Source organism: Mus caroli, chromosome 13 (assembly GCF_900094665.2).
Source record: "Mus caroli chromosome 13, CAROLI_EIJ_v1.1, whole genome shotgun sequence".
Lineage (NCBI taxonomy): Eukaryota > Metazoa > Chordata > Mammalia > Rodentia > Muridae > Mus > Mus caroli.
The window spans coordinates 44773469-44787568 of NC_034582.1; the positions used below are offsets into that span (position 1 = coordinate 44773469).

The 14100-nt window shown below is 37.4% G+C and overlaps 2 protein-coding genes across 3 annotated transcripts in view; one reads left to right on the forward strand and one right to left on the reverse strand.

Moving 5' to 3' along the window:
- The window catches only part of Cenpp (centromere protein P), a 177131-nt gene that overhangs the window by 79160 nt on the left and 83871 nt on the right, over positions 1 to 14100 (reverse strand). Inside the window, exon 7 of one of the 2 annotated variants that reach the window (XM_021179816.2) lies at positions 10808 to 11092. The exons of the other annotated variant lie outside the window; for it this stretch is intronic. The gene's annotated coding sequence lies outside the window, so the exon portion shown is untranslated. Of the gene's footprint in view, positions 1 to 10807; positions 11093 to 14100 lie in introns of those variants that run through there. 2 annotated transcript variants of the gene reach the window in all.
- The window catches only part of Aspn (asporin), a 24006-nt gene continuing 11489 nt past the window's right edge, over positions 1584 to 14100 (forward strand). The window contains exons 1-3 of the mRNA XM_021179812.1: positions 1584 to 1858; positions 8748 to 9023; positions 11043 to 11155. Of these exons, the coding sequence (XP_021035471.1) occupies positions 8771 to 9023; positions 11043 to 11155 (366 nt within the window). The 5' untranslated portion in view covers positions 1584 to 1858; positions 8748 to 8770. The remainder of the gene's footprint in view (positions 1859 to 8747; positions 9024 to 11042; positions 11156 to 14100) is intronic.

The window sequence follows — 14100 nt, forward strand, 5'->3', positions numbered from 1 at the left end:
TCCCAAATAAAACTTTAAAATGCTCATGACAATCCTTCAAAAGGTAATTAACTCTGTTGAAATGTTCATAATATGTGTCACATTCCTACAATGTTTACAGTAGTGAGATGAACTATCACTAACCACAATGACACGGGTAAATGTCAAAACCATAATGTTGAATGAAGAAAAACAGACACATGAAGAATGTGGACACAGGTAACTTTCAAAACCTTAGTGTTGGATTAAAAAAAGATATGACACATGAAGAATGTATTATGTGATGGCACGTGAACAAAGCTCAAAAGCAAGCTATGATGCTGAAATTATCTTTGTCTGGGCAGAGGAGAGGGATTCAGAATTCTTGATCAAGAATTAGGATTCATTGAGCTGTGCCATTATGGTATGTTTGCCTCTTTTAATATGTTTTAATAAAATATTAAAATATAAAACCTGCCATTGTGTAGGACAAACTGAATTTCACTCATGACCTTCCTTCTTATGTCTTTGCACTGATAGAATTCAGGCAGAGGTTGGCTGCTCTGAGCACAAGGATTAATAAACTACAGTAATCTCATCCTATTTCCAATCCATCAAGTTAGCAGATACATTTACAACTAAAACATGAGTGCATAACAGAGTATGAATATCTAACTCCAAATAAGATGTTGCTGAGAGGGCTGCAGATCACTTGAGATGCAAATAAAGGGGTATCTAGGAGTGCTGAGCTGCCTGTGACATCAGACTTGAGGTTAAAAGATGAGTTTTTTACATAAGGGAGGAGAGGATGAATCCCTAATTAAGCTTCCCTGACACGTGTGAGACACAAATTTTCTGTGGTTGTAACTGGCTTGATTTGTGCCATTTCTCTGCAGTGGGAACCAGAGATGATACTTTTTGACTGGAGAAACTAGATTTCTGCTAACTCACTAGATACCACCTGTACCAACTGAGTATTTCCCCCCTTAGGGTCAATAAAACACCCGTTCTTACAGGATTGTGTGCTTCAAGGATGTGGGGCTGGGTAATCTCTTGGAGTGGAGAGGGGGAAATGATTTTCTTCTTGAAGAGTGGCATCTCTTGAACCCGGGTGAGAAGGGAGCTGAGACTCTTGCAGAGGAAAGGTGGAGTCACCTGGCTCTGCTTAGTTATCTGTACCACAACAGGCGCAGGCCCAGGAAGAGGTTAAAGGGCCTGGCTTGCAGTTCCCAAAGAAGCCATTGTGGGGTTAAAAGCTTACCCCCCCCCCAAAGGCTTGAGACATCTGCTTAACATAATAGCTTCAATCACTATAAGAAAACAAAGTCATGGCTACTTAGGTACATGTAGACTTTGTGTGTAAACACATAATATGGGTGTTTTTTTTACTAAGATTGATAATTGTTTTATTAGCCTATAAACAGTGAGTGATTTTTGAAATTAATTTATAGGTATTCATTTATGTTAGAGTTTCATAAAGTATTCTCAAATCACGTATTTCTACAGTGACTACAGTTTCAATGGCCAGTTGCCATGAATTATTAAGCTTTTTTTTTTTTTTTAACTTCCAAATCTTCCAGTAGACGTCTAGAGTTTAGCTAGAAGTTTTGGCTATGGTACAAACAGTGATGGAAAACATATGAGCAGTAACAAGTTTTAATCTCGCTCTTCAGTACTAACATGGACTAATCTGTGGAAGCAGTTTATTCCAGTATCACCCAGGAGCAGCCACACAGAGGCTGGTAGGAGGGCTGGATTTTTGTTCTCTTTTTTTCTTTTCTTTAAATGTAACACTTCTTTATCTTTTCTTCTTGAAGAGTCTTGAGGATACTTACATTGCAGTTAAGTAGTACAGGGTGGATAAATTCTACTTTGAAGAAAACTTCTCTCTTCTGACAAGGTATGTTTTCATGACTATATTACACATATCAGTAGACAGTTATTTTATTGTTAAACTAAGAAAGCACTAATACTACTAATAAACATTTGTGAGTTATATGGTAAAATTTAAATCAGAAGTATGTAGTTCCTTAGCATTATTTAAAAAACTCTGAAAATTTTGTAACTAAAATTACTTTAGTTTTATGTCTTATAATAAATTTATTTTAAATATTATGCAGTTTTGAAAACAAAGTAAAAAACTTTCACTAATGCTTTATCATGTTAACATGACTGATTTTAAAAAGTAGACAACTTATACAACCTTTTAGGAAAATAATATTACTTTAATAATGTTAATGAAGTTTGAACATATTAGATATATTAAATGAAAGTTTTTTAACTATGTAAATCTATGATACCACTTTTATCTATACCACTGAAAACCTGTATTTTTTTCTTGACAAATGTCTTATTGTACAATGAAAAAGTACTGGGAAATTATAACAGAAATCAACATAATTTCAAGAAAGAATACCTATCAGCAATAGTTTAATCAGGTTTATATTTCATATGAAAAATAGAAAGTCCTTTTCATAAGCCTCATACTTAGACTAACACACAAAGATTTTCTTTGTTCTTTCACAAAGTACTTTTTTTTGCAAAGTACATTATTATGTATCTTAGATTTTAAAAATTAATAATGCTTTCACCACCTTTCTTCCAGCTATCTAAATGGAACATAGTATTCTTTCATGCTAATGTGTTCAGAGGAGTGGCAGCCAGGAAAACAGTGGCCACATGTTATAAGGACTGAGTCACAAAGTCACAAAAAACCTGAGGGGTTTCTGTGTAGCTTATCAATTGCTCTAAAAGTAGCATGCTTTTTAATTTTTCTTGTAATCCAATCAAGAATCATTATGTTGAGAAAGAAAGAAAGAAAGAAAGAAAGAGAGAGAGAGAGAGAGAGAGAGAGAGAGAGAGAGAGAGAAAGAAAGAAAACAGAGAGAGGGAGGGAGGGAGGGAGGGAGAGGGAGGGAGAGACAGACAGACAGACTGAGGGAGCAGATGGAGCCCAAGCCCCAGCTCACGTGGAAGTATCCAAGCTGCTGTTTCTCGTTTGGCTTTGGCATGAAGCACTGTAGTGTAGTAGTGGAAAGAATGGAAGCGATGCACTCTTCTGTTACATCTAACCACTACATTAAAAATGGATGTCCTGATACCTGACCTGAGGCCTGACACAAAACAGACTCACTTTACAAGCACTGCAGGAAATCTCAGAAAAGTGGAGAGGCAAGAATGTTTTGCTTTTAAAACAGCAGTTAGGTTGCTGAATATAGCTGATGAAGAGAAAAACTGGTACCTAAAGAAAGAAAAACAGCCAAGTCCTTAATTAGAGTGTATATTTCCAAGCTAAAATTAAAGGTGTTGTTTTAAAAAGTATTGTGTCTATGAACAAATAGTGCAGTGACTAAGTTTCCCAATGAATGCTTAGACATTTATGTTATGGAGGACAAGGCTGTGCATGTAGTCTGTCTTCTCTCTGTAAGAGACATGGAACATGTTTGTCACATTTATACCTGGAGTTTATAACATATCTATGAACTGAAATAGTCAAGTTGTCAAGTGGACCTTTAAACATGGTATTTAAAATTAGTGACTTATTTACCTAATAAGGTTCTGAAAGAAAACAGCATTCCTTTAGACAAGGTTTCCATTTCATGTTTGTAGACAGTTAAGTGGTAACTACTAAGCCTCTGGACCTCTTGGCTACATTTCTAGTATTATTATGAAGTCTGAGGGGCTGGTCAAACCTCACCTAGACTTTTTCAGAGGAAAGCTGCTTCACTGTCCAGAAGTGACTGTGAAATGAAAATCTACTCAGAACATGGTTGAAAGTTTTAGTAGAGAGGAGAGAGGAAGTTGCCTTAGCTCTGCTGCCTCCAGGGAGTTCTGGAAGCCCAAAGCCTAAACATCGTCCTGTACAGAGTTCCTGGGAATGGTGTCTCGAGCTGTCTCTCAGCTCTAACTGGCTCTGATTTATTAGGAGCAGCAGGAACACTGGGCTAGTCCCAAGAGGATTCTTACTAAGACTACAACTTGAGACCCAAACCCAAAACTTTCCATGAGAACAAACACTAGCAAAATCTGTCTAAATCAGGAAAATATTGAGAATGAGATATAAACATTTTTAAAGTTTTAAAAAATAGCACAATCTGAATGCTGCCAAACCCAGTAAGCTTGACTTTGAACTGTTTTAACAAGCTTAAACCAACCACCTTAAATAAGAAATAATAAAATAATACTGTTTTGTATATTTTTCCGAATAGAAGGAACTATTATACAGTGCTTCCTCTAATGCACTGTAAATCTTATCTAGTGGTGAGTGGATGTACAGCCTGAAGAACAGAGGCTTAGCATCTTCTCATCTACTCCTCAAATCTGCAGCAGAGACCTAGCAACATCAATGGACAATCCCTCAGAGTACCAATGTTGGCCTCTGTTTTCTCTATGAGCAATAGAAAACACAGAAAGATAAGTATTTTTAAAAATGGAGAACAGAGGATAGAACTCACAAAGGGAACTATTAAGAGGGCATCTCTGATTTTAATATAAAGACTTTCACTAGGGAAGCCACAGGCGGCCACAGATCTAAAGGTGGTGCTCCCTAGAGTACTCTGACTAGCACTGTTATGTAGCACAGTCCAGACTGTTTAGGAACCTCCACTAAGAGGGAGTTTCATTGGGGTAATAGACTATGAATATACAGATCTGTACCTTTCACCAGAAAAAAAGAAAAACTGCTGGGTAGAAGCTGGTTGCCACAACTAACTACCTTGCTCTACTATGACAGGTAATGCTGAAACTAGCAGGCAGAAGTCTCAATTCATACTTCATCCACTACTGTTTTGAAAAAGGCAAAGAAGCAATCATGAACTACCACTGTAAGAAAGGTCAGGGAGGAAGGACTGTGGCTGAAGCTTAGTGAGCCTGAGGTAGAATGTGGAAGAGAAGCAAGCCCAGCACTGTTCTGCTTCCTGTTTCTCTGCCTGCATGTTTCCTTTTTACTCTCTTACCTCCAAATTCAACTTCTCCTACCCCATCCTGTTCCTCAGCTTGAACCTCCACTCAGCATTGGGGGAATTACTCTTGAGCTTGCTCAGGCAAGTGGGCTAAAGGAATCTCTGTCACCAGCATGTGGAAAGCATACAAATGAGTCCAGCCCTCAACTCTGCTGCCAGGCCACATGGAAAATCAAGATGTGTTCTTGGCATTCACTCTGGAACTCTAACATATTTCTCTTGTTATATATACTTTAAAATTTTCCACAGTTTTCTTAGTTCTATATTTCAAATACCTTAGTGTTAAAATAGTTTTTGTTCTTATACTGGAAGCAAAAGCCCATGTAATTCAGTTTTTATCCTGAAAAGACTTAAACAAAAACAATCAGCCAACTTAATAACCTCCAATTTTCATTTCTTATAATTTAGAAAATGAGGCTAAGACCTTGAAACATTGCCTGACATTGTGGTGCATGCCTTTAATCCTAGCACTTGGGTAGCAGAGGCAGGTATATTTCTGTGAGTTTGAGGCAAACCTGGTCTACAAAAGCGAGTCCAGGACATCCAGGGCTCTGTTAAACAGAGAAAGTCTTATTTTGGGGACTTAGGGGTACCGAATGAACAGACAGACATGGTAGGCATAGGGTGGGCTTACAGCTGGCCAACAAAAACAACCAAAAAAGCACCCACTGACTGGGTGGAGTGGCTCACATCTTTAATCCTAGCACCTAGGAGGCAGAGGCAGGACTATCTCTGAGTTCAAAGTCAGCTTGGTCTATATAGCAAATTCCAGGGCAGCCAGGACTACATAATACTCAAAACAATGAACACAAAAACCCCACCAAAACAACAAACACAACCACACAAACAAAACAAACCTCCAACAACAGAACAAACAAAAACAAAAGAAATGCTCACTGAATAAACTAACTCTGGCAACCTCAAACTAGGTTAGGCCAAAGACAGGATCTTCCAAAGACACCAACTGTAAGCTTCTGATTGCTAAAGTGAAAAGTAGCCATACATCTGAAAGACAGAGCTGCAATGTAAGGATGCAAAAGAGTAAACTAAAGGAGCTGGTGATGAACTTCAGTTGGTAGAGTGCTTGCTTAGTACTCGGGAAGACCTGGGTTCACCTCCAGCACAGTACATAGCGGTGTATACCTGTAATCTTAGCACTTGGGAGGTGGGCACATGCACACTAGCTGTTCAAGGTCATGCTCAGTTGCATAAAGAATCCAAGGTCAGTCTGAGGGTATATGAGACCCTGTCTCAAAACAAACAAACAAACAAACAAACAAACAAACAAACAGTCCGCGACAACATAAGAGTCGGCTAAGGACCTAAAGCAGAATTTCTAGAGAAACAACATTTTGGAGACTGAGGCTAAGTTGATATTAACAGTAAGAAAGAAACCAGGAAAACACAAAAAGGTGTAAGGTAAAAAGATATAATGGAATCAGCTGTGGTGACTCTTACCTGTAAACACAGCATTCCAGTTGCAGAGGCAGGAGGAACATCCATGAATTCAAGGATAGCCTGGTGTGTATTTCAAGTTTTAGGCCAGCCAAAGCTACTCAGTGAAACCACATCTCAGAAAACCCAATGAAATACCACAATAGGTCACAAGTTAGGAAGAGATGATGAAGCAGGGATAAGAACAAAAGGACTCTGAAAATGACAGTCACTACAACCCTATGTAAGGATTTCTAGATATTCCAGAAGGGAGATCCCACAGTAGCAAACAGGCTGACAGTTACAGAAACAGGTGATCTTATCCAATAGAAGCCACTGGGCCCTTATTACCAGCACAATGCCCCCACTGTGGATTTCATAAACCTTGTCAGAAATCACTTCATATACTTATGCATGTGTGCATGCAGGTCCTCATGCCTGCACAACAAAGACTTTCCGGACTGCATCATCAGCCCAGCTCTATTCTTGATCTTTAAAATTCAGGAAAAGGCAAACCCATGTAGATATTAAAGTTTATGTCTGGGTTCTGGGACACAGTGAACAGTTGACTCAAGCATCAGGTATTCTGAAACGGGGCCAGACCTCACTGACTAGAATTCTCTTACTGAGTCACCACTGACACACAATGCAGACTCAGCAGACTGTAAAGTGGCTGAAGCTCAGAGACTTCTGTAGAGCCCTCTGCTCTTGTGCATATATATTCATGTTGAGACTTGGTTTTACTAATGCACATCACTGGTATATATCAAATTTTGATGACTTTACTATATTTTTTGAAAATGTCTAAGAATGTATATATTTCATAGGTTGTGGTAGATGTCTATAATCTCAATATTTGGGACTGAGGCAGGAAGATTAACCTACAAGGAGCTGACCTGGGCTTTCAGGGAGACCCTGTTTCAAATCATAAAATAACAGTAAGAATAACTCTCAAACGAGGATATGTAAATATATCCATGGGAATATCGAATATCAGATGGTGAACTTATGCTCTGAAGGTTCTCCTTGATACATTCCAGTTTGTATAAGCTTTAACACACACACACACACACACACACACACACACACACACACACCTAAAAACAACATAGCATCTACCAGAGACAACATTCAATCATATGAAACTCAGTGAAATAATGAACAACAAAAATAGTCTGGCCATCAGATGAACAATATGGGGTATTAGATAATATCAGATTAGAAATAAAAGATCCCAATGACATTGTGGGAAAGTTATCAATAACAAGAAAGGGGTTGAGTAGGTAACAAAGAAGTCAAGGAAAATGTCCGCATGTATAAGTGCCACTGAGGATATTCTTGGATAGTGACATAGATATCAGCAATGGAAGGTGTTAAAATAGTGTTAGTTATGACAATTTTAAATTTATTTTCTAATTATAAAAGAAATATGTATTGCTTATAAAATTAAATAAGAAACAGAAGACAAAACTCATCAAGGCTGGGGATACGCAGTGGGTAGAATACACACTTTGCAAGTCCTAAGTTTGATCCCTAGTACCACACAAACCAGGTATAGTGCTATACCCCTGAATCCTAAATGTCGAGGTGGAGGCAGGAGAACCAGGCATTCATGGTCATCCTTGGCTATCTATGTAAGGGGTTCCAGGCCAGCTTGGGACAAGTAAAACTGATTTTCAAAAACAAACAAACAAACAACAAAAAAACTAAAGACTTAATTCATAGTTCTACAACTGTAATTTATAATTGATCAGATTTACTTGTATGAATTATTTTTTATTTAGAAATAGACTAAGTACAGATTTTAAAATATTTGCTTCTTTATTTCACAGAAAATAATCTATATTTTAAAGTATCTTTGAAAACATTTCGTTGGTTAAAATATATTTCACTGGACAAATACATTCTACTTTTTAAATTTTCTTTTAACTAATGGAATTGCCTTCAATTTTTTATTATACATTTTAGAATTATTTCTTAAGATGTGGCTATTCTAAAAATTCAAAATAAAAAGAAAACAAAGGGATCTTATTCATAGAGTAATTCTCTTTTCAAAACTAAGTACTTCATTTTAACTTCCTTTACTGAGATTTATCTCAAGGTATCATGAGGTCAAGCCTGCACTTGAAAAATTTTGTTCTAGTCTCTCAGGTATTGCTATTACGAACATGCACCACCATGGACAGAACCAGCTGTTTAAATTAATAGAATTATTGAAGCTCCCTCCCAAAGCACATGCTGAATTGCTTTCTAAAACGTTTTATGTATTAAATCTTACACTGCATAGCAATGGATAAGAATGTCATTTTGTCATAATTTTGCCAACACTAGAAATGTGTATAACAAAAGTTGTATCTCTGGAAATTCTAATGCTCAATGTCTACTGAATGCCAGGTTGGACTTGCACACAGGCCAGCATGAAGGAGTATGTGATGCTACTGCTTTTGGCTGTGTGCTCTGCCAAACCCTTCTTTAGCCCTTCCCACACAGCACTGAAGAACATGATGTTGAAGGATACGGAAGACACAGATGATGACGACAACGATGATGACGACAATTCTCTTTTTCCAACGAAAGAGCCAGTGAACCCTTTTTTCCCTTTCGATTTGTTTCCAACCTGTCCATTTGGGTGCCAATGCTACTCTCGAGTTGTGCACTGCTCTGATCTAGGTAAGGACCCCAGAGTCAGCTTTGTTTTAAAGAATACTGCTATTCCAAAAAGGTTAAGGGCATAAAATAGTCACTGAGCTTTCAAAACCCTCTTCAGGCACTGTAAAATGGTTTATTTATATTCATAGGTGGAAGGTGAATGTGGCAAAGTAGACTTTTAGTTCACATTACTTAGGAAGCCAAGACAGAGGACTAAGTTACAGGACGACTTAGGTAAAAATAGACTCATATTAAAAAAACAACAAACAAACAAGAAAAATGAAGTGGTGGTAGATTCCTGCTTACTGCCCTGGTTTTGACACTAGAACTGCAAAACAGGCAGAGAAATGTTCAGGTGTAGACTACAGCAGACCAATACTTAGTTAAAATTCAGAATAAAAAGGAAAAAAATCCTGATATAGAGGATTTTTCTCTTCTCAAACCTAAGCACTAAAAAAGTTTAATTTCCTTTTACCACAATTCAACTCAAAATGTCAAAAGGTTGATCCTGCACTTGCCAGTAAAATTCTACGGTAACTAAATACAGTGCCTGTGCAGAGCAATGACAGTTATGTAGACTTCCTGAAATCTTTAGACATTTTCAATGCAATGTTCTATTTGTTATGAATAGCGTGGGTTTAGAACTTCCTAGAAAAGAAGTGGTTGGACTAAAGTCTATTTAAAATTATTATTCTTGCTGAGTAACTTCACTGTGTTGTTTTTGTTGCTGCAACAAAATAATTTTGGGAGGAGCCATTAATTTTGGATGGCTGCTCATTGCAGCTTACATACTGGCAACCAAGAGGGGAAAGGCAAGACAGAGGAAATAGAGAGAAAGGGGTGGGGGAGCAAGGGATAAGCAGGAAGGAAGCAAAGTAAGGAGACAGAGACAGACAGAATGAATGCCAGCAATAGCTATCTTTCTGCTTCCCTCCCCAATTTTATTCAGTTTTATCAGGGAGGGTGTCACTCACATTCAGGCAGGGTTTTCACCTTTAATTAATCTTGTCTATACCTAGAGGTACATTTCAGAATCTAGTCATATTAACCATGAAGACTAGTTAGCTTCAAGTTAGAAACACATATTAATTTGACACCAAAAGAGAATGAGGAAGAAATCATGGGAAGTCAAGTTTGAAGGGAGGAAATGGAAGAGAGAAATTAGATAATTATAATCTTCAAAAAATGTAAAAGAACTGTGTATCTCTATCTTATTCTGACATAACAAAGGCAGCTGTTGCTATTGCAAAGAAGAACAGAGACTAAAGGCACAAGGGGAGAAAAGTGAAATGAGCTAAACCACTTTGTTCTTGAGTTAACACTGTAGGTGATGAATGAAATAATTTATATCTCACATCTACATACTAAACAAGATATTTGAAGGGTCTGTAAATAAGAATTATAGCCAGTTAGAGAAATTGACTGTAGTAAAAGAGTGCCAAGTTTTTGTGAATATGCATGAAAATAATCTAGTATATCTATTTTTCTAATCAGAACTTTCTACTCTATAGTCTATTTATTTAGTCATTTATTTACTTATAGACAGGGTCCCACTAGGTAAGCCAGGCTGGCCAACAACTCACAGAGATCTACCAACCTCAACCTCTGGAGTGCTAGGATTAAAGGTGTATACAATCCCAACCAATTTCTTTTTGGTTCTCCTTGCAACCTCAAAAAGTGGTCAAGACCCTTATGGTCCAGTTTCTTACTAACCAGCAAATCTGCGAAAAAGCTATTATTTTTCAGCTCAAAGAGCATTCTTTAAGCTATTGCTTGTAATCTCTACACAAAGCCAAACATAACCTACCACCATTTATTTCACCTTGGAGCCAGCCAGGTTCAAAACAGATAGATACCTTATAAAAATAAAAAATTACTTAATGAGATCTTGAGATTTTTCAAAAGAAAATGTTCTTTTTTTTTTTTTTAAACACATGCTAAGTCTGATGTTACTTATCACCGTGAATTTTAAAAGTGCACATCTCTACAAGATCACTGATCTCATCTTTAGCATCTGTAACATGTTTGTTTGTTTCTCAGGTCTGACATCGGTTCCAAGCAACATTCCATTTGATACTCGAATGGTTGACCTTCAAAATAATAAAATCAAGGAAATTAAAGAAAATGACTTTAAAGGACTCACTTCACTTTATGTAAGAATATATGCTCATATTTTCAAATATTTACTTGAAAATCCTTATCACTACTGAAATGATTTCTTAGACTGTATTAGTGTAAAGACACCTTACTTTCCTATGGGTGTCCTACTGCAACATTTTTGCATTCAGCCAAGTAAACGCTATATATTTAATTCAAGTAGTATTTATAGAGTAATAGCCAGGTAAAAGGTTACTGGGATGTGAGCTTTAATGAGTTCATAATCAGATGATTACACTCACTATCCACTAAAATGAGTAAGAAAAGAATTATTTCGAGTGCTTGGTGGCCTTTGATTCCAGCACTTAGGAGGCAGCAGTAGGTGGATCTTAAGCCAGCCAGAGCTACATAATGAAACCTTGTTTCCAAACAAACAAAAAATAATTATCTATACCAATAATAAACATAGTATGTAAGAAATCTTTACCTAAAGCCACTGACTTAAGATTTCACCACAGTTCTCTAAAGCACACAGACTATATTTAGGTGACTAATATATATGTCATTTTTCCCTGATCTTTGTAAAAGGAAAGAATTTCCCCTTACTATATCAATAAACATAATTAATATTTTAATTTCCTAACATCGCCTAGGATCTTGAGCCTTCTGAGTTGATTGACGACTTTCTGATGTAATCTGAAACTCAGTTAGGATGAAGAGTCTGTGTGCTCCCTGACACAGCCGTGGAGGCGGGCGTCACGGCTCCTGTCAGTACTGCCCTTGTCTTGCTGAGCTGAGGCTAGGATGAGCCTGAGGAACAGCTCTGGCTCTATACTATATGGTATGGTGGGCCAGAACTACCTCTTCCAGGCCATTTCCGATACTTCTAGGCTGCGCTGAAGAAAATAAACATGCAGCCAGCTTTCCTTAGAGAAAGTAAATTTCTAACAGGAGAAGAGAATTCATAACCATACTATGTCTTATATATAGACCTATTTATATATAACAGGAGCCAAGTAGAGTCTGTATCTGGGAGACATGAGGTCACTTTGCTCCCCAGTCATTCAGGTCAAAGACACATCTACTTATTATGTTAGAGGAACACAAAGGTACAACTGGCAAGGTATTGTACCCAAAGCCTAGAGATTAAGTTAACTCTCTTAAAGAGCTTGTGTTTAAGTAACGTACGGCTTGGTAGTTGGCCTCTGACTGCTCTTTTGCCTTTAAGAAAGAAAATGTAGAATCACCAAATAAAATGTAGTTTTCATATATGGAACATATATAGAGAACATATTAAGATAGTCAAGAATAACATAATGGAGTCTACCAAAGAGCCACCTAGCCCTTCTCGCTAATGTGGTATTATAGAAACTTGGAGAAAACAGAGGTCGTTATTTTACCATCAGATATCTGAAAAGATATTTACATATACATATGTAATTTTAAAAGAGAATGTGAAAATACAAATGAATGCTTCTACTTTGAAATTACATTAAGCAATCAAAGGAACAACTGTTATTTGACACCAAAGCTATAAAAGTTTCAAATCAGTATAGCATAATTTTATTATATTTTAGGAGTAGTTCAGGAACTCAGTAGACATCACTCTCATTTTTCATTGAAAAATGCTGTATTAAAAGATGCTAAGAAATTCTTATGCCTCTGTAGTATTTTTAAAGTCAATTGTATATACTGCAGTGTGTTAAGGATAAATTTCTGGTGTTGGGTTAACCTGGGTACAGCTCTTCACACTATCAGCAATATAACTGGAGGAAGTGGTCTCACCTTCTTTCACAGTAAGAAGGGTGTAATAATGGCATGGATATTGTAGAATGGGTTATAAGATTAAATGGGTGAACACATGTAATTTGTTATTGAAAGACAGGGATTTCATCAACTGTTAGTATCACTGTTAGGCTAGTTTGATCAGACTGACCAGATGTGTTAAGGTAAGCCACCATCCTTTTTAGATTTTACAAGACAGGTTTCACTAAGTTCCCCAGGCTGGCCTCAAACTCCTGGGCTTAAGTGACTGTCCTTTCTAGCTGTCCCAAGTAGGTGGAACAGGAAGCCTGTGCCATGGCTAACGCACTTTCACAAGCAGGGGTTTTATAGTTGAAGTAGTGGTATACTGCATAATTTGAAAAGTTTAATTACAGTATTATCTTATATTAACTGTCTTAAAAGAGAATCAAAATGTTTTGGGACTCTGTTCTATTTCGCGCTCCCCCTTGGTGCTGGTACTCTGATAGGAAAGACAACATACAGAGTGACTGGGACCCCTGAACACTCACAGGCCTCCCTACTCACTTCTCTCTGCTGTGTCACCAACAGTGACCACACACTGCATTTTCTTCTATACTGTTAGTGATGAATCCAGGCCGCAGGACAGCCAGTTCCTGTGTAAAAGCCAACACTGAGAATACAGTTGACCTGAGGCTGCTCCGCCATCATGCCAGGCATTACATCATTTGGCATGTGACAGAGCTGAATGAGAGCTGAAGAGAAAGTCTTACCCTAGTTCTATTACTCACCACTCCTTTCATGTAATTTCAAAAATCCAACAACTACATGTCTTAGCTAGAAAACAAATGACAAGATTTAAGTCCTGAGCACTATAGCATGATCTTATTGAGGCATATACTCATTAGGCAAGGCAGCTCTGACTTTCACTTACAGGCAAGTCACTTTTCTTCATCATGTTCTGTAGTGCAGTACTCAAAGCTCATGGGGTCAAGTGGAAGTCATAAGCTACCTTTGCAATCCACCAAGCTGTTAAAGCCAAACCCCTCACCTCATTTTCCTGATAACTAAAGAGAAACACACTCTTAGTTGTTATCATATATTCAGAAAGGAGCTTATTTTTGCTAGATGGCACAACAGTTTCCCCTCTCCTCATAGGATTAATCTTTCTGAGATGAAAACTTTAACAGTCATGGTTTGTCAGGAAGGAGGGTGATTAAAGAGACAAAAAAAAAAAAAAAAAAAAAAAAAAAAAAAA